Here is a 20423-nt window from a genome sequence, read left to right as displayed (position 1 = left end):
GACTAATTAACTCATCTTCATCGGTTAAGAGATTAAGAGAACATTTGTGTCGCGTGTATGTACAACGAAGGACGAGAGTTTCGTGTGAAGGTTGTAGGATATAGATTCATAGTTATATTTAAACAATGTCCTTGTTACTGTATAGGAGTTTATTTAATTTTTCTCTTTATTGAATCGACACGACGTCGTGTAACAATGAGGATTCCGATATCTACGAGTTGCAATGCAAAGGTAATAGAAAGAATAGGTATTATAACTTTCGCTCACGTTGAAGCTTAATAAGGCATGATAGTGAATTATCGTCTTTGTATAATAGAACTGGGGCGTAAGCTTAGTCGAGTGCGGTGTATTTCTGTGCATTACACCCACCATGCCAAGGGTAGCGACTTCAAAGAAGCGTGTTTTATCATCGAACCATTATACCGTATAACTACAACGCCTCATTTGCCAAGGCTATAAAAAATGTTCTTATGTTCCGATGTTTGCAAGGGTAATAACTCTGTTAAGATAGAAGCTCTTAACGTCCAATCAATCTATGACATTCACGCGATAAGGACAGTGCATGTTCCGAAAGCTGATTGTGCAAAATGTTTCAAGAATTGTAATGCAAAGTGGGTGTTTCGTTAATGATGTTTATTCTTAAAATAGAGATTTTTTGTCTATGTGAATAATAATTCGTATATTAAAAAAACATGCTTTAATATTCTCGATTAAGGCACTGAGGAACTTCAAAATATCGAATTCGCGAAAGATATAATTTGATATAAAATAAATTGTGATACTGTCAAACAAAAAATTAGATGATGTGATTTTTAATATTTCACACAATTTTAGCAGATAATGCTATAGTCCTCAACTGTGTTGATATACTAACTCTGGAAATATATAAAAATAACATCAAATATATAAATGATGTGTTAATCTAATTAGGATATTATGTGCACAAGTAACAATTTTTTAATTTACAGGCATTTTAATTAACAAATATTTTACTATAAACATTTGTTTATGTTTTAATATAAAACAAAAGCAACAGGACTCACTATCGTTTCTTAGATTAGCATGCATATGCGAACACGCCATGAGGTCGACAGATGGTCTCGAGCTAAATTCTAGAAATAACGCGTAAAGCAAATCTCAGTGGTGGTAATGTTCTGGTTGAGTACATATTCGCATCGGAATAATAGCATTGGCTATGTAAATAATAGAATCATGAAATCTGATTAGCAAGCATCTTGAATCTATTTCTCCTTCCCGGTACATTAAACAAACATAGTTATTATAATTCTAATCGCCATGTGTATTTACATATGCATGTGCGTGATCTGTTCCATAAGTAACGAATTTATGTTCATGACAGTTTTTCTAAGATATATTTTAAGAATCATAACGAGCACCAGCAATGTAGTTGAGTTAGGTTTAAAAACTGTCCCACAATCAATGAATTCAGGTCTATGAAAGTTTTTTTAAGATATATTTTTGAGAATTATAACGAACACCATCAACGTAGTTGAGATAGTTTCGAAAACTTTTACTTTACAGTGTCCGCATGATGCTTCAAATATAGTAGCTTTAATCATATAAGGATCACGATCTTCCACATGATTTTAAATATTGGGAAATAAACAGAAGTCATAAAAACTAGAAGCTAAATCGAAACAATAAACAAAATGCTCCTTTCAGATAAACTCATATTTTCAAATGCATATTGTTTCAATCTCTATACGAATAAGAATTAATTATTTTATAATAGAAACAACAAAAGCCAATAAAGTGCTTCATTAAGAAAAGTAACAATAAGCATATCGAGTAACGTATCAAAAGTTATATCGTATTGATTCCCTTTTAATTAAATAACAATTTCTTACATTATGTTGTAAGCTATATTAAATCCGTGAATTCATTAAAAATATTGAATTGTAGGAATTTAATCTGAAACATTGTATAACAAATTCATAATAACTTTCATATGGAAAGAAAATACACGTTTGATTTAAATTAGCGTACAAAATAAAAATGCAAAAGTATATTCTGTCTTTAAAAAAAGAAATAAGAAGCTCATAACCGAAGTTGCAAATTTTTATCCATTCAGATACGCTTGAAGGAATTATAGCTTACAAATCTTTGGCTTTAAAAAATTTACAACTAAGGGACATAGAATATTTTTCTGTAACGATTGAAAACATGTATGTACATTGTACACAGGAATGTTGTATCGAGAATAGCTCTCTGACAAGCAAGTTTTTACCACATGTACTATTTACGGAAGGTACAACCACTGTACTCTCGACAACGTGTCGTTTTGAACAGAAGCTACATGTAGTCGTCGCGCGGTTTTTCCACCACAGTAAAAATCCGCTTGTTTGAAAGGGGGGCCTAAAATCTACCTCCCAGCAGAAATCTACCATACGTGTTCAAGTGAACAACAGACCTATTTCCGGCATTCAGGTCACGCTCTCCATTGGTTTCAAAGCAAAAATGTTTTTTCAATCTTTACAGTGGCGTACACATCGGTGTCGTATCGCGCGTCACGAGCACATTTAGGTACCAGTAAATAATAGCGTTATACAAGAATACGAGAACGTGCAAACAAGATAATTCCTCCTGAACTTATCTATTTCTTATACTTTTATTATCTTTTTAATATTTGTTTTATTTTATTTTTAACTTATGAAGTTTTATACAGTTAAAAGAAGCAATAACTAAAATAAATAGCAAAAAGTTTTATTTAATATTTTATACTCTCACAATAAGTTCTATTTATCTTAAGATCAAAGAACAAGTATAGTCCAAATACATTTAAATGTATTTAAATTAAAATTGATATAAAGATCATCAGAAATTTCAAATTATCATATTCATTTAATTATAATTAACTGATATTAGTAAAATGGAGGCAGCCTTCTCATCTTACGATGCTTCAACTAAATATCCTTAAGGGATTTCAAGATCGAAACGTAGCTGAATGATAGATGAAATTTGAATACGGATTTAATACCGAAACTGCTGCGAGAGTGCGGTCATTGGTGTAGTGGCGAACCATTGAAAATCAGTCACGTTATTCAATGTTACTAGCATATTGCAATAAACTCAATAATACGTATGTATATGTGTATCTAATATAGATTTAAGATACATCACATATTAGGAACTCTGAAAGATCATGATACATGAACAAAGAGCGATATACATTTTAAGACAAAGGAATGTAAATTGAAGTAATAATATCACTAAACACGGCAATAAAATTAATTTCAATATTAACTTCAATAAATTTGATTTTAACATCATAAGATAGTTATAGTACATCAACATCTATTTTTTTTTATATAACATGTAACATTTTGTATTATAAAATTATAGAAGGTAACAAAACGATCTAAATTATATGATAATTTTATATAATTGTATTGATGAATGTGTTTATGAACGAATATAAGCGAACCATTGCTCTAAAAATCTTTAGAACAGAATTTGTAGAATAATTTCAGAAAAAGTTGAAAAATGATTCATCCCTTTTACTCGTATAAAAGAGAAATTTTAATACTCTCCATGTTACATTTAATACCAACAGCCAAAATCCTTTGTCGACAAATAATCGATTTCTCGATGCAGACATTCTTAAGCCGATTTTATAGGTACAAATCCCTTTAATTGAAGGTCTCATTAGTAATTGAAAACACTGATTGAAAATTTTGTTGTTATGTTTGCTGTGTGGTATTAATCAGTATACAGATGACTGAATAAAATTTTGAAAATACACATATTACTTGTTTTTTAAATATTGAATTGAAATACTGAATTTAATAAATAAACTAAAATTTACTCAACTCTGTTATGTTCTGGAAAGTGACTTTCTATAATTAATTGCTATTATTCTTGTTTAAAAATTCCTCTTTCTTGAGAGAGATTCTTACAATTTTTATTAAAATTTGGATGTAGTAATTTTTTTCACAGGCGTAATAAATGAGCCATAAGATAATGCTTATATTAAACTGAATGAAACTGTGGACATTACACTTCATTACTAATTTAATCTTAATTTAATTTTATTCAGTCTTCTCCCAAGATTTGATTGTAAAGATTTCTTTTAAAATTCACAGTATGCGATTAAATAGAATCAAGGTGGAAATAACACCATTATACATATATACGATACTATTGAAACTATGCAATGAGATCAAATCAAAAGAAGTAAAGTATCAAAAGTGAAATGCGTATTTGTGTCTAGTGAAGGAAATTGAGAAAAGTTCAAACGTAACCGTATTTATTCAAGAAACATCACAGGTATACGCAAGATAATTTTATAATCGATAAACGTTATGAAAACACGTATTAATTCTGAGAATTGAAACATTATGAACGAACTAGTATATTATTGATTACTTGGAAAGAAAGAAAAATGAAAATAATTTCAAAATTAAGAGTTTTATTTAAATTAAGAGAAATTGTAAATTACACAATTAATTAAGTCATATCTTTTCTCTTTTTTTTCACGTTTTAATAAAATATAGCAGAAAATAGCACTTCACCTCGTGTCGTGCGTTTTACTCTTGTTAGCTGAGATTAATATCAAAGTTTCCACCGCCACGTTATAGTCAATGAAAAGTAGTTGGATTTCCAGAAGTTAAGCGCATATTAATAGCCATTTTGTGTCTAACAAGTTTCACGTAACGAACATTCAGATGCTTCCATACTGTTGGGAATCGTAAAGAGTTCTCGTCGCTTATAGCTCATAGCTCTGAAACACAATCGCTTTATTTCGGCTTGACTAAATTTGCCGCTTCCAACTCACTCGTTTGCTAGACAGTTATGTTTACGCACGGCGAAACTTACGAAACTTAACTAAATTAACTAGTTAACGAGTAGATTATGCACACGACATTTAACTGCCAACTCTCACAGCAGGTAGACTTACAGTTTTCCATAGTAAACTACGAAGTAGACTGCGGAACATCTCTTAAGTTCAAATATAGAGTTCTGCACTATTACCTTGGTTTAATGAAATAAGCTTAAACGAAAAGCGATTGCCTTAGAACGTGAACAGTACATACATTGTGAATTGAATATCCTGAAAGACTGATTTTCTATAATTATATGTTGTAGAACTTATTAACACTATAGATAGATATTATATAAATCAAACGATATCACTTAAGGAACTTTTATTTATATATCCATACATGCACTCGATGTATTTTAAAATTAAAAATGAAGTGTAATGTTTATACTAATGATAAATGTCAGATAAAAGTTACGAACGATGTGATGCTGTTCATGGAAGAATCTCATAATTTATCAAATACATAATATTGCTATAAATTAGAATTTCACTTTATTCAATATGACAATATAATTTGTGTACTCTAACACAAAATAACCAATTCTGATCTTGAAATCTGTGGATAATTTAAAAGGATAAAATATATCGTTTAAACAATAAAATAAATAAGATTCTGTAACAATAATCTTGATATAAATAGAAATTTTCTTATCCATTTCTCTCGCGTTTCAATTTATATTTCTTGCAAAAGCCATTGCTACGTTAATATTATACTCCACATTAAATTACTTCAAGTTTGTTTTATTATTTGAATTTTATCCTCCGGTATAGCAGTAATAGGGAAGAAATATGATAGTGACAGAAAGAGGAAAAAAATGTAACTTTCGCCATACGCGCACTAGTGACAAAACTGTCGCTTCAATACTTATATTTATAATATATGGCGTTAGTAGAAGAAGAAGAAATTGAAATTTTGATTGATGCCAGCGAGAAAGACAACTTGTCGCTAGTACGTGCATAACCTAATAGTTATACGATAGTTTCATGAAATAGTTCTGCGAAATTTTTAAATTTAAGATGTCACGAACCTAGCAAAATTCGAACATGATTTATTTTTTGTTGCATGAGATATCTAGATGCAATATCGAAGTCCATGCAATCACGTATGATTTATATTGTTATTCTAAATATTCGAACATATATACGCTCGTACAAGAATGAATGCGATATCGAAAGATTGACAACTGTGTATCCGGAAAATTGGTTGTCCATTTTATTCGATCCGAGAGATAAGCACAAAGGGAGGTGATAAAAACCAAACGTAACAAAATAAACAAATAAGAGAGAGCGTTGATGTGCTATAACAAATAAATGGCTGATAGTGGCAACCTATTGACCCAAATAGGGTCGATGATATTGATTAGTCACCGCATGTTTGTCCCACGGCAGTCAAACAAGATCCCCTCTGTACTCTATATTTCTCCTAACGTACAATACCTGCCACCCCTCGTACTTCCATTTCTCTAATAATCTGTCCCTCTTTGTTTCGATTTTGCACAACCTTCTCGTATTGCTTTCGTCTATGTCGTATTCTCATCGCGAAGTTTTCGAGCATCTTCCCTATACCCTTTTTCGTATAGTCGGGCAACGAAATTGAATTTATGGCTTTATTTTCCTCGTTCGTGGACAATATCTACCGCAGATTGCTCTACGTGAAGCGCGATTCTCGGTATTATAGCGAAATAATGGAACCCTTGCGTCTCCTTTCATGTCATTCACGTGGAAACAAGAAAATGCCATGAAACGAATTCTAACCGAAACTTTAATACGCTTCAAAGTTCGTAAAACATATTTTCCAGAAGCACAACAAGGCAATGATTTCACGACCCATGCTTTTTTATCGATCGTTTTGCGATATCAACGAGAATTTTTTGCTTTCGGATGAGTCTACAGAAAGTTTTAAGTACCTCCGACGTTTACAAGTTCAAAGCGCGTTCATTTCGAAGTAATTAATTAAATGCTGAATGAGGAAAAGGACTCCTCATTAAAATTGCTACTTTGAAATTGCAAGTAAGAAAAGTACAGGGTTTTCAAGTACGGAATCATCGTTGAAATTGCCTGCAATCTTAAAATATGAAGAAAGCTATTCTGATTAATAATGATGTGTCTCTTAAATATTTCGAAATCTTCTCAATAAGCGAATACAAATTAAATATAATTAATGTATCTACCATAGAGTCCCAATTCGTCTTTCTCTCAATCTGAATACATATATAAAAATTTATGTATATTAATTATCAATAGAATAAGGAAGGAACGACTCATGTTTTTAAAAAATAAGAAAAAAGCTCTACATACATGTACTCTTAAATTTATGATATTGAATCAATCTAAATGACAATAAATTAAAAATATTGTACATATATTGCTGTATAAATCTAAAATTTATTAATTTACTTCGCATTAACGACGTAAAATACATCAATTGTATATTTTTTGAATTTGTCTATTAATTAAATATAATGACAATACTTAACTTTTATTTTTCACACTTTAACAATATTGTACAAGATAATATGAGAGTCAAACATTTCTAAACGTTATAATTAATATATTGCTTAGAATCTTATAACTTTCATATAATGATGCTCTGTTCGTATTTAATACAACGTTCATAATTGATTACTGAATATCTTGTACTAAACACTAAACTTTACATACATATATACATATTTAATGATAAGCTCTGCATAAATTCTTAATTAAGACTTTAAGCTAACATAGTAGCTTTAGCTTTATCTAATTACTAAGCAAGTTCATTTTACTTTAATTATTTTTTATCCATTTATCTAAAATTTTCTTAATTAAAATAAAAATCTAACGATTCGAAATCTAGGTACATAAATACATAGAAAGATTTAATCTTTATTTTCATGAAAATATAATAAGGAGCTGTAAATTATGGATAACCTCTAAATAAATTAATTGAAGAGCAAATATTTTCGCAAATAACATAATGTTTCTAGAAAACATTATAAAATTATAGAAATTCATTTATTAAATATATCTATTATATATTTAATATATATTTATTATATATTTCGTATTAAATTTGAATATATGTAACCATTACATATTTACCTTTTATGTAGTTTAATTTCTTAAACTAAATTATCATTTTTTACTAAATAATTATCTCCTAAATTGATAAATAATTTGTACTTACCGAAAGTGTTCCTTCTTCTGTTACTGCAAATAATAAAAAAGTATTTGTACATTTCTATCAAATAAGTTATTATATTGTTGTCAAACGATATTATATATTATAAAGAAATCGCAATTAATTATTCATTCTTAGTTGAGTAGGAATCGAAAGCACTCTATCGGCAAATTTCGTAAAAGCATAGGAAACATTTTCCCGCGCATTTCTCGTTACCTGTTGCGCGTTTGACGTGTCTGTTGCCTGTAATTATTTTTGTACTTATTAAGTGTAGTGAGTGTTTTAATTGATAGCGATAAGTGACAATGATTACGTTAGTCCAGAGTTTCGCTACGCACGTGAGTGTTAATAATGACATTGTTAATAACTTATTTTATTCTGTTTTCGTTAACAAACCAAAGTTAACCTCAAATGGCATGCACGCCGGTTATTAGTATTTCGTGCGAATAGACATAAATAACACAATTATGGTGATTTTAAACTATGGTTAATTATAGTAAATAAGGTTAAACTATGGTATTGTTTCACGTATTAATTAAAAAAACAGCATTGGTTTGCTTATAATATTGATTTACTGAATATGTGATAAAAGTAAAATATGTATAAGATTCATAAATTTAATTAGTAATATCCATAGAAATTAATGTTATTAGTACAAAATTTAAAATACTGATTTATAACATATTTACATTTGTTACAATTATGGGATTGTAATTATTTGACAATATTTTGGTTATTTAGGTAATAAAGCTATAGTGTCATTTTAATAGTTCTAATATATTGTTTATTGCAGGTGATCTAAAAATTCACTTGAATAATAATGTTTAGAATTCAATAGAAAGGAATATATACATACTTTATAATCTGTTATAAATAAAATCATGTCAGATTACCTATCTACTGAACTTGCAGCTACGTGCGCTGCACTTGGTTATTATGATGGATCTAAGTATCATCTAGACAATTACTGTTTAGGTAAAAGTAGTTGTTACTTTTTTATGTGTATCTTGTATACTAAATATTCATGAGTTAGTCAAAACTTAATTCATCGATACAAAGAAATATTATTAAAGTTATTAATTTCATAATAGATGTTATAAAGGATCTTATCAAATATTTAAGAAGAGACGATGAATCTCATACTGTACGTCAGTTTCTTGGTCAAACAAAAGTACTTCAAACTGATCTTATAAAAATTTTTGTTGACCATTACGATAAACTTGAACTTTGGGATGTATTACTAAGGCAAGTAATAAATTATTCAAAATATATTTTGTAACTTGCTATATATTATTTCACTCTAATAACATTTGATTTAATTAGGTTAATTATTAATATAACAAGTCCAGTTGTGCTGCTTTTTAATGAACAAATTCCTACTGACATAATGCAACGTACTATATACCTTAAACTAGTTGCATATACACAGTCATATAAAGTAGCTTTAATTGATGGACGTATATGGACAATACTTAGTAATCGTTTAAGTAAAATTCTTAAACTAGTAAGTTTATTAAGTTTGTAGATTTTATATGTATATTTAGAAATAAAGAGACAATACAATCCCTTTGTTCTTATAGGATAATGTAGAAAGGGGGGAAGAAAACGAAATGGTCATTGAAAGGATACTTATTTTTATTAGAAATGTTTTGCAAATTCTCCCAGATGAAAATGAAAAACGTGTTGATAATGATGCTACAGTTCATGATGAGGTATGATATTGAATGTAGCATTGCATAAGAATATATTTTTATATACTCTCTGCTCATTAGGTTTTATATGCACTTAATACATCAGGAATTGTTGATTTGTTAGTATTTATTGCTAGTAACAGAAGTGAACAGCAATATCATTTGCAAGTTTTGGAGGTATGTGCTCGATTATATTAAAATGTCGTTATATTGTTTCAAACGTTTTATTTTTTCTCCGAAATAATTTAACTTTTAATAATTACTCATGTCTTATATACGTTGCATATTAGATTATATCGTTAATGCTTCGCGATCAAAGTGCGAGTGAATTAGCGAGGTCCGGCTTGCAACGTAGTCTTAGCGAAAAAGAAAAGGACGAAGAAACACTTTTAGCAGCTCGACTCAAAGAAAAGGAGAAAAAGATAGAAAGAGTGAGAAAATATGCAGAAGCTAGGTAAGTTTAATTAACTCTATTCTCTAATATTATTCTTTATTCTCTCTCTCTCTCTCTTTCTCTCTCTCTCTCTATACATACTCTCAATATACATATTTTTTTTTTTACTTTTTTGTTTGTTTCAATTTTTATGCAATAAAAACATAGTTTATTCTTCATTTACGTATTTAGATAGTTTTAAAAAGTATGTTAAAGAACTAGATCAAAGAAAATAATAATATTCATACTCTTCTAGTTAATCTGTCTATAGTTTATTTAATACATCGAAACAATAAGTGATTATATTTACAACTAAGTTATTATAAATCAAGCATTTACGAACATAGTACGTTATTTTTTTATTATTTTAAATATTGAAAACAGTGATCGTTTCTATATGTAAGGTGTAAATGGTTGGTTTTATTGTAAATTGTATAGACATATTACAATTATTTATACATAAATCTAATTACACATTTCGCTGAATATCCATGGCTCGGGCGACAAGTTATTTTAACATACTTATAAGAAAATTGAACATGAATAATATTATGAATATAACAGGATAAACAGACGATCAATACCACTTAAGGGACATTGTTAAAGAAACATAATTTATTCCTAGTACTACATATGTAATAAACCTGACCCACTTTTTAAAGTAAGACCACGCACCATTTGAATAGATGCTTTTACCCACTTGTTGGGGAGTGCACGTGTTTTATTCTTGTGTCGTGCATTATTCACATCTTTTTGCTATGTTCCCCTATTTTCCGTAGAAAGCTTTTTGCAACTTGAAAAGAAATCAAAGGAGGTAGAGAGATTGATCTTTTCTCTCACACCCTATGAATCGATGGACAATGCTATCACAAGCGACAAAATGGCACCGTCCAAAACAGGATTTTATGTTCAATATTTCAAAGATAAAAGCTTTAAAATAGCAAAATTGAAAAATGTATCATTGATTTAGAACGTATTTAATCAAAACTAGTAAAAATTAGATATCAAAAATTTTATGAAATTTAAATATTTCAGATGGTCATTTGTAATTTTTTAGAAACTTGAATTTTTCTAATATTTGTCAAGTATTCACATATTCACATCTTTCTTTAAATAAACAATAAATAAATTTATTTTCACTATTTCTAGTTCAGTCTCTGATTTTGTTAATGCTTAAATTACGTATTGTAGTTGATATAATGAACCGATTACACAAGAATAATAAAAACAAGAAATCGAAGACGATTTTCTCTCGCAAATAAATGTGCGAGGAAGAAAATGCATCTTCCTCGTTTAACAAACTACTTGCTAGTGACAGCCGTCTTCCGTACTATTGATTAGATTTTCAGAAGTCATACATAAAATTGATGGGATTTTTTTTTTGGGGATGGATTTTTTTTGAGTAATAAATTCTTTTTTCATGTCAAACAATTTATTTCGTTTTACTTATAATCAGGTATACGTAACAATCTTTTCATCAATTGTCTAATAATATGTTTAGACATTCACATTTTGGTGGAACTTACGTTGTGCAAAATATGAAAGCCATTGGAGAAAATCAGCTATTATGTCACAAACCATACCAGAAGATCGAGGCATTAAACTTCGGCCAAGATAAGGTAATTACTGCAGCCGTTATTGATATGAAACGATTCTGTTATGGTTTTCATTTCCTTTTTTTGTTTCTGTTTCCAAATAAAGGAAATAAACGTCAAACCAGAAAATGGTCAATTCAATTAATCTTTGGTTTCCAACGGTAGCTCTCATTAATGAATAAGTAGGAATGAAGGCTGGGTGGATTTGAATGAAAATACGGTTGTTAATTAAGGCTATCCTCGCGTAATTAGAACTGGCTCCTTGCTTAATGGTGCTGAAACATTTAAAACTAGGTCAGTGCTCTTTTCGCGGACGTTTCTCCTCCTTTTCTCTTGTCTTGTGTCCCGCTCGACTATAAAACGATCCTTTTCCTTCTTACATCGTTATTACCATTTCCTTCGCAGAACATCCGTATTTGAAGACAAACTTTTCCTAGCTTGTTTTTTTGTAGCTCGTTTCATTATGAACTGTTATAAATCTACTGGGTCACATGCCTGACGGCTATCTCGAATTGAGGCGATCAGTGACTTCTGCCATATCTTTTATGGAATTCCACCAGTTTCCTTCTCTTGATCCCTTCCCTTCTCTGATCCCTTCTACATTTTCGTGAAATTGTTATATAGAAACAATGAAAGGCATAAAGTCTATGTCATCTATTAAACGAAGTTGTATTCTATAGATTATTTCGCTAATCTTTTGTAATAAAGGTTACAAAATGTGATTTTATTATAACTTTAGATTAAAAAGAAGTTTTTCCGTTACAAATATACAACAAAATGTTAAGTTTAGTTTAACAGAGTGGTTAGAAGTTTAATATAACGGGCAATTTATTTTTTGTTTCTATAATTTTGATTAGGATATAATAGATGTTGACAATGTAACAATCACCAAGACTTTTTAGATGCTTTTGATAATTTTAAAAAGAATGTTCTGAGCAAAAGTTCAGTACTTAATTGATAACAAACTGAAATACAAAAGCATTGTTCAGTAAAACCTGGGGCACTTCCACTATTTGAAAATAGTCGTTTCACTTTTTAAGTATCTAGATAACAAATTTTGTTGATTTCTTTTTATATTGTAGCTTGTCGTTGATTCAGTATCGATTAATTTTTATCTAGAACATTTTTTGTCAGCTTATCTAAAGCGTCTAAAGAATAATGGTGACAATTTTATTGCGTTGAATACCCTGTCTATCTTTCTTTATTGATGTAATATAAAATATTGGATGCAGAACAATACATTGTTAAATGTAGTGTTTATTGCAGTATTTTCCAGTATTTAGTATTTAGTATTAGCGCAAAAAGATATATTTGTTACATTATCATCAATTTAAAAAGGATTATACTGGTACGATAAAACATTTGTGATGAAGTTTGTTTTCAGACAGTCAAATATTTAATACACATGTTTTCAATTCTTTCTTGTCGATTCTGAATAAAACGTACAATATTTATGTAATTAATAATAATGATAAGTATATAGATCTGTGTAACATAATTTTAAATACATAATAATAATAATGTATATTTTGATTTCAATGCGACATAGAAAAAAGTGTCGAAACCGAAAAACAAACGTCCCATGTGGGACCCAAGGGGTGAACGTACATCTGCATTGAGTGTGAGGCTCATTTTGAAAGAATTTTGCATAGAATTTTTGAATGCTGCTTACAACCCCGTAATGAAATACGCAAAATCCTGTATAGTCAGCGGAGCTCAAACCAATCAATCTGAAACAACTTGTTACTTATGGGCTTTGCGTTTTTTCATGGAGTTCAACCGCCATTACAAGTTTGAAGTAAAATATGTGAGGTAAGTCGGTGGAATTTCCTTATTTCGTAATAAAAGAAGGTACATTGTCAGAGAATAAACGTTGAAGAAAGGAAACAGAGATAGTTTTCGAACTCGTTTTACGCATCGTCGCTCTCTTTAGATTCTTGTCTTTGAGAAACATTTTCTAGCTATTTTCAGTGCAAGCGCCTTTACGTGCTCTGCTTTAAGCAACATGTATTGTTGGGATTTAAATTTTCCTTCCAACCAGTGCTCGTTGAACACTCATTATCATTCGAAGCATGTAGAAATGTTAGCAATTTGTGATCTCACACGTACATACATACACATGCCGTTTTTCTTATTATTTAAAGTTTATTTTTAGGAATTTATCAAAAATTAGAGACTTTAGTGTATCGTTGTATTTTGTTACAATTAACTAATTCTAATTATTCGGAAGTTAAAACATCTTTAACCTTAATTTCTGCTCCTTCTTTAAAAGCAATGTAATGTTTGGTTTTTTCTACTAATTTATCAACAGCGAAACAATATCCACGGAAGTATTTCATTTAGTACAAAGACAAATGGATCATTATTACGAGATGATAATTACTGACAAAAAGAGAATTCCCCTTTGGTCTCGTAGATTACATTTAGCATTGAAAGCGTATCAGGTGAGAAACCGAGTATTGATATTTGTTTTCGTTTGATAGATGCATGGAACGAAATATGTTTTTTCTTTTTGTTACTATAGGAACTTCTGTACACTCTAATGGCAATGGATCAAAGTACAGATCGTGGTGTTAGAGAATCCAGCAAGGTTATTAAGAGTAACGTGTTTTATGTTCCGGAATATCGGGAAACGATTCTTTCTCTCCTTCTCTGTTTCGACGAGGTTAAAATGTCTCGGTTCGTATAAAAGATTCTCTGTAACATAACATGAATTTTAATGTTGCTAAATGATAAAAGTATTTCAAACATTGAGATGAAACAGATCTGCATTTAATAAAATTTAATTGATTAGATAATGAAATTTTTAACAAACATTTTTGACAAAATCAATATTCAATTAATATCATAAATTACACACGAGCGAATTCTGCTCTGTCATGAAAAATTTATCATCTAATTTGTATATTAATAAACAGTTCCCTTATTGAATGCTCGGAATATGTATTTGTTTTTTCATCACATATTACTGTTATTAAATGATACAATTATGGGAAACATTTATTAAAAGAAGTAATGCTGTTATAATAATCTCCAAAATGTAAGGTTAAAAGATGATTAAAAGATGAACAAACTTGTTACACAACTAATAATTCAAAATTTTTTCTTTCATATAAAGATTCAGAAATTGTTAGTTTAAGTCGGAAAGATAAATGTTTAATGTTTTCTCAGGGATTTTAAATATCCTATAGCGAAACTTAATGATGTAATTTACTTGTGAAATATTTAGTTAGTTTTACTATTTCATGCTCTGGGTATCTGTTTATCGGGTAGATAGGAGTGGAAAATGAAAAACTGTTTGCTAAAAGTTTTATCTACTGCAGACAGATTGATTCACTTTCAAATCAATCGGCTCGAACAACGAGGGAGCTATTTCTCGTACTTTCTTGCTTCTTTTCGACTGCACCCCCTCCCATTGCGTCCTCCCCTCGCTCTTGTCTGGTCCTCCTCTTTTCTTTTTCGCTTCTTGCTGGAATAAACAACTTCTATCGACCTTCCGGCCGGCGAAATGGGAAAAGACGACGGCCGTTCAACTTTTCGCGAGTTTGACGGGTTTTCCACTACGGAAATGTAAGGTCGGAGCACCATACCGCGATATCGTCGTTACTTTGACGTCTTAGTGACGCTGACGAAAACAAGACTTGACGGGTGCAGCAAACTTCGTTGCTGATGTTACGACTTGCAAACTGTACACACAACAGAACTGTATTAATTTCACGGCGGGTATTGTTTCATTTGAAGCGACACGACGTTTCGAATGAGAATCTTATTGAACTGTAAATATTCAAGTATAATTAGGAGGTGAATAAATAGGTATAAATTGATACGTAGATATTATTACATTTTAATATTCAATATACCTACGTATATATAATACATAAATAAAACTTCGTAATTTCTTTTTAATGAAATAAATTGTAAAAACTCTATTCTTTTTTTTTAATTTTTCACATTTCATTTAATTTTTAATTAGCCCTGTATGTATTAAGTGAAACGTTTTTATTTTTTTTTTTAGACAATATTTGATTGATCTCACTACAACAGCACACATCTTCTTAAAAATGTTGAGCAATTATTGTGGGAGAAATAAACGTAGTGTAATAGTCCAGAAAGTGAAACCAACACGACACAAAAGAACAAATAAAAAAAGTAAGAAACGAAATATTATTTTCTCTCAATTTAAATAAGGACATGCTTTCTAATATCAAACGTGAATAGAAGCTGTACAGAAAGAACAACCTCCGGTTCGAAGCTTAGAAGAACGTTGGGACGAAGTTAGTCCCCAGCTATCCATTGTAATGCAAGAAGGAACGATACCGGAAGTTATACCATTTGATGCAACGTTGGATGTACCTATAGATGATCAGAAGTATGTTTATGTTACTTTATTCGATTATAACGATATTGGCAAATTGAAGTTGAATGCAAAGAATACTCTTATTATATCATGTTGATTGTTTCCTTGGTTTCAGAGTTGATGCAATGAAGAGGGTCCAAAAGCTACTACGGTCGAAGGATCTGGAGCAAGCTGTTGGACTTATTCGTGCAGCAAGGTAAGTACACTATTTGTTTTGAACAGTAATTCTATGAAAATTGTTGCGTATTTTCAAAGATCATCTCATAGAATAATTAGTATTTATTTTATAAACTGATCCTGATATGAATGTGACATGTTAAAATAAGTCTCACTGTTATCGATTAATATTCTTCCTACTGTCGTTTGTTTGAAATAATACCTACTTGAATATGATTATCAGTTCAAATTATTGAAATTATGAATAGAGAACAACATGAATGAAGCATGAATTTAAAAGCAAAATTAATATATTAATAATAAATAATAATAATAATCGATCTTGTACTTCAATTTGCATATTTTTACGTATATATTTTTGTATAGAAAAAAATTAGAAAACATAAAAAATAGTAATTAAAATCTTAACGTTTTATTAGTGACATAAATATCTGTGATTGTAATTATTTAACACGTTGTCTCTAAAATTTGACGCTTAGAAGAAATTTGGTGACTCTCTTTAATGTAGCATTAACATTTGTGGTAGTATAGATTTCATTACTTCTGTTATCATTAGTGAATATATATAGGAAAATTGTAGTACAAAATATGGAGGAATGTTTTTACTAACAAAGAGATCCGATATTATCACGTCCTTCTTGTTGGTATGTGGTATGCCTTGCGAATATACAATCTTTTTCCACAAAAATCTACGAGCGTGCTAAAAAAGTGATTAAAGTTTGGCTTATTTCACGCCGTCGCGTCAAGGTATTCGATCAATTTCCATGACGCCCTGCCTCTAGGGAGTAACTTCTTGATGTGCGTGCGATATGCATATTAGTGAAAGTAACTTTCTCGTCTTCCATTTGTCAAATAAAATAATCTCAGTATATTTAAACTGTTATTTCATAGCCTGGAGTTAATTAACCTGTTCGAAATTTTATTTGTAATGAAATCTTTCCTTCCTATGTGGGAAAGCTTTTGATTGACAATTTACAGTTGACCATCACTCATTTCTTGCAATTTATTACAAATCGATGAATGAACATTAGCTTAAGAGATTTTAGTATATTCATCATTCATCATTCATTTAGTACATTCTATCAAATATTGCAGCCTGAACAATAATTTAATATGAAATAATGGTATTTAATGTGTTTGCAATACATTGTATTTCAATAAAGTATAATGAGTCAGATTTAATACAACATATTGTACTACAGTGTTTGTACAAATTAGAGTTAATATTATAAATAGTAGAAGTTAAAGAATTAATATTGATTCCTTTTTTACTGTGTGTTTACATTCATAATTTTAATAGCTCAATTGACTTCAGCGTATGAAGTACCTCTTCAATCGCATTAAAGGGATTAATTTCATTTCACAAATATAAGGCGGCGTGGTTAGTTCCGCCAACATATCGCGTTAGAAGTTCCTAGTTATTGCACATCATGCAACGATCTTGGATATCGTCGTACCGTGAGATAAACTTTTAATCACCTCTGGAACAACTTAAGCCTTTAAACACCTTTTTAATACATTGACAGTTTGTTGTGTTAAAGACAAAAATTGTGTACGTGTTATCTGGGATACATATTATGCATAATACATATTAAGACATAACAAAATTTGATCTTTCTTTGTAAGAGCTGTGATGTGCATCATTTAATGCACATGTTCATGACATATATAGATATAAATTGTCTTTAATTTAGTCGCTTATTTTAGCCATTGTTTTTTATGAATTTAAGAACTATCTTATACATATGTATTATCATATCTTATAAAATTCATTTGTATTGTGTAAGTTGTCTTTTTGAGAGCAATAATGTTATTAATAGTATTACAAATTTTAGTTATATTTGTTAATAAGCAGAGAACAAATTTATGGGTTAAGATATTAAACAAAATCTGTTGAAAACTAGAGAGTTTGTATACCATTCTATTCTTTATCTTAAGAATTTTCTTCTGAATAATTTTATAATAATTAATAATATCTTGTGAAACAGGGTTTGATACACCCTATATCAATATTATTGAATGTAAACATGTATGTAATTACGATTTACATGGCTGTAATTAATCACATCGATATTTATTCATAATGTACATACTATTGCATAGTAATGAGTTTCCCTATATGTCAATTTTATATTACGTAATTTACTCACAGAAATAGCTTAATTATTATCGATTTTAGACAAATCGCTAGAACGAAAAGCTGATAAAGTTACGCGAAGTATTTAATTGCATTGCTGTCTTTCATGCTTAACCTGCGAATACAAAAAGCAATTTTTTAACTCCATTTGATGTGGATATGAACAATGCTCGGGGCCAAAAATGTCATTTATGCGAAGAGATGAATAAGAGCCACTGAGCTGAAAATAGCATTCAGGTTGATGACAGGTCACACGCGGCGAAATTTCTTCGCATTTGACTCACAGCATCTCTGTGGTCGACCAATCATTGATTTATATGCCGTAAACCAGAGGCGAGAGTTTCCCAATGTATTCAACAAAATGGTTTTCGGTTTTCTTGCTAATCTCTACCTTTTTCGTGGTTGAGTATAAAATATATGTTACAGCCACGAGCTGAGTGGTTCGGAATATCTGTAATATTGTATAGGCACATAAGTGGTTTGCTAAAGCCTTATTTTGCTAAAGTTGTTACATGCTAAATGTACTGTGTGTGGGAATTAATAATTAACTTAAACGATCCTAGTTCCCTTAGTGATAATTATTTCTTACGCTTTAAACTTGCCGCTTGTCAGACATTTCAGTTATGCATTCCTCTATTTTCGTTCAACTGACTAAATGAATTTTTTGTTGAATGGAGGAAGAAGATATACCATATTAACTTCATGCAACATATCGGTAGTACTTTTAAAGATCAAGATATCGAATATGCAAGGAATCGAATGTATTCAGTATTGAAAGCTCGTGTTAGTGACTGTCGCTCATTTAATCGAAGTGTTTATATTAAATTATTCAGAGAGGTCTGTTTCATGGAAACATTTGATTTTTTCAGCGTTCGTTTTCTTTAGAAGCCTGGGCCAATTAATTGGCTAGCTGGCAAGTGTTTACTCTTCCACTGATATTTACATTGCATTAAATCTGAAAGGGATGGTCCGTTCTTGAAATATGTCAATGCATGTTGGTTCATCTCAATGAGTCCTAAGCGGTACTGAACCCTGTCCCTTTGAAGTGTTCTGCCTCTAAATATACTCACGAGTCTTTTCCCTTCGTTAAGTTGTTTCTCCATTCCGTCCCATCGATCCTTCTGGCTGGTAGCCTTAATCGCCGCTTCGATGGTTTCGCGGGAGCAGTATACTTTGGAGATGAACTCGTTGACGCGAAAATGAGTTCTTTGCATTCACTTCGCCTTCAAAGAGTTTCATTTTTATAACACTGCGTCAGTTATATCTATTCTTACAATTAATTGCTAGATTAATACCTCTTTTGTTGATGAACTCGTTGATGCGGAAACGAGTTCTTCGTATTCACGTTGCGTACAAAGGGTTTCTTTTTTATAACAGTACGCCGGTTATAAATCTATTTTTACAATTAGTTACTAGATTAATAACATTTTTGTCGAATACGATATTCATCTATCCTGTGTGTATTGCATTTCACGGCAAGTTACCCGCTAATTAACTTTATAATACATATTTAGGTAAAAAGATTTTCAATTACGCAGTTCTTTCTGATCTTAAAATTACCTCAAGACACGTTGAAGAAGTATCTTAATTTCAGTGAATGAGATTTCGTGCAAGTTAAAGAGCTTTCGTTGCAGTTAACACACGTCTCAAAGGCACTAGAGTAAAATTGCCGAAACAAAAAACTGCTTCATCGTGAGCGGTCTTTCTCGTAAAGCTAGGGAGTTATAGCCCTTCCTACAGATTTTTCTTTAGGCGGTATCATCACCGCAGTACTTCTACGTAGTACTTTAGGAGATTGTTCGTAATATTCCATCGTCCATTTTATGGGGTAAGCTTTGCCATAGCCGGTACACAATGGAAGCTTCTGGTTCATGCCGACCTTGTGCATACAACGGGATAAAAGGAAGCAGCAGACTGTTGACTATGTAGCATATAGAGGTAGGCTCGGAATAAGAGATATTAATAACACATTTCTGATAATCTGGTGGTATTACGGTAAACAGTATAATGCTTTGAATTTCCTTTTATTC

General features: G+C 30.4%; 1 protein-coding gene and 1 long non-coding RNA gene across 2 annotated transcripts in view; one reads left to right on the top strand and one right to left on the bottom strand.

Annotated features, from left to right (window-relative positions):
* Positions 1 to 8093, bottom strand: part of LOC138181542 (uncharacterized) — a 51229-nt gene extending 43136 nt beyond the window's left edge. The window contains exon 1 of the long non-coding RNA XR_011173529.1: positions 8010 to 8093. This is a non-coding gene — a long non-coding RNA (uncharacterized LOC138181542). The remainder of the gene's footprint in view (positions 1 to 8009) is intronic.
* A 115-nt stretch (positions 8094 to 8208) lies between these two features.
* Positions 8209 to 20423, top strand: part of timeout (circadian regulator timeout) — a 250148-nt gene continuing 237933 nt past the window's right edge. Inside the window, exons 1-14 of the mRNA XM_069116096.1 lie at positions 8209 to 8341; positions 8797 to 8978; positions 9095 to 9248; positions 9327 to 9507; positions 9584 to 9715; positions 9776 to 9871; positions 9985 to 10148; positions 11629 to 11746; positions 13272 to 13534; positions 14034 to 14166; positions 14247 to 14401; positions 15738 to 15871; positions 15941 to 16091; positions 16195 to 16275. Coding sequence (XP_068972197.1) covers positions 8885 to 8978; positions 9095 to 9248; positions 9327 to 9507; positions 9584 to 9715; positions 9776 to 9871; positions 9985 to 10148; positions 11629 to 11746; positions 13272 to 13534; positions 14034 to 14166; positions 14247 to 14401; positions 15738 to 15871; positions 15941 to 16091; positions 16195 to 16275 — 1856 coding nt within the window. The 5' untranslated portion in view covers positions 8209 to 8341; positions 8797 to 8884. The remainder of the gene's footprint in view (positions 8342 to 8796; positions 8979 to 9094; positions 9249 to 9326; positions 9508 to 9583; positions 9716 to 9775; positions 9872 to 9984; positions 10149 to 11628; positions 11747 to 13271; positions 13535 to 14033; positions 14167 to 14246; positions 14402 to 15737; positions 15872 to 15940; positions 16092 to 16194; positions 16276 to 20423) is intronic.

The sequence above is a fragment of the Bombus flavifrons genome, chromosome 7 (assembly GCF_040668555.2).
Source record: "Bombus flavifrons isolate JBK064 chromosome 7, iyBomFlav1_principal, whole genome shotgun sequence".
Taxonomy (NCBI): domain Eukaryota; kingdom Metazoa; phylum Arthropoda; class Insecta; order Hymenoptera; family Apidae; genus Bombus; species Bombus flavifrons.
This window is presented reverse-complemented; position numbering and strand designations above follow the sequence as displayed.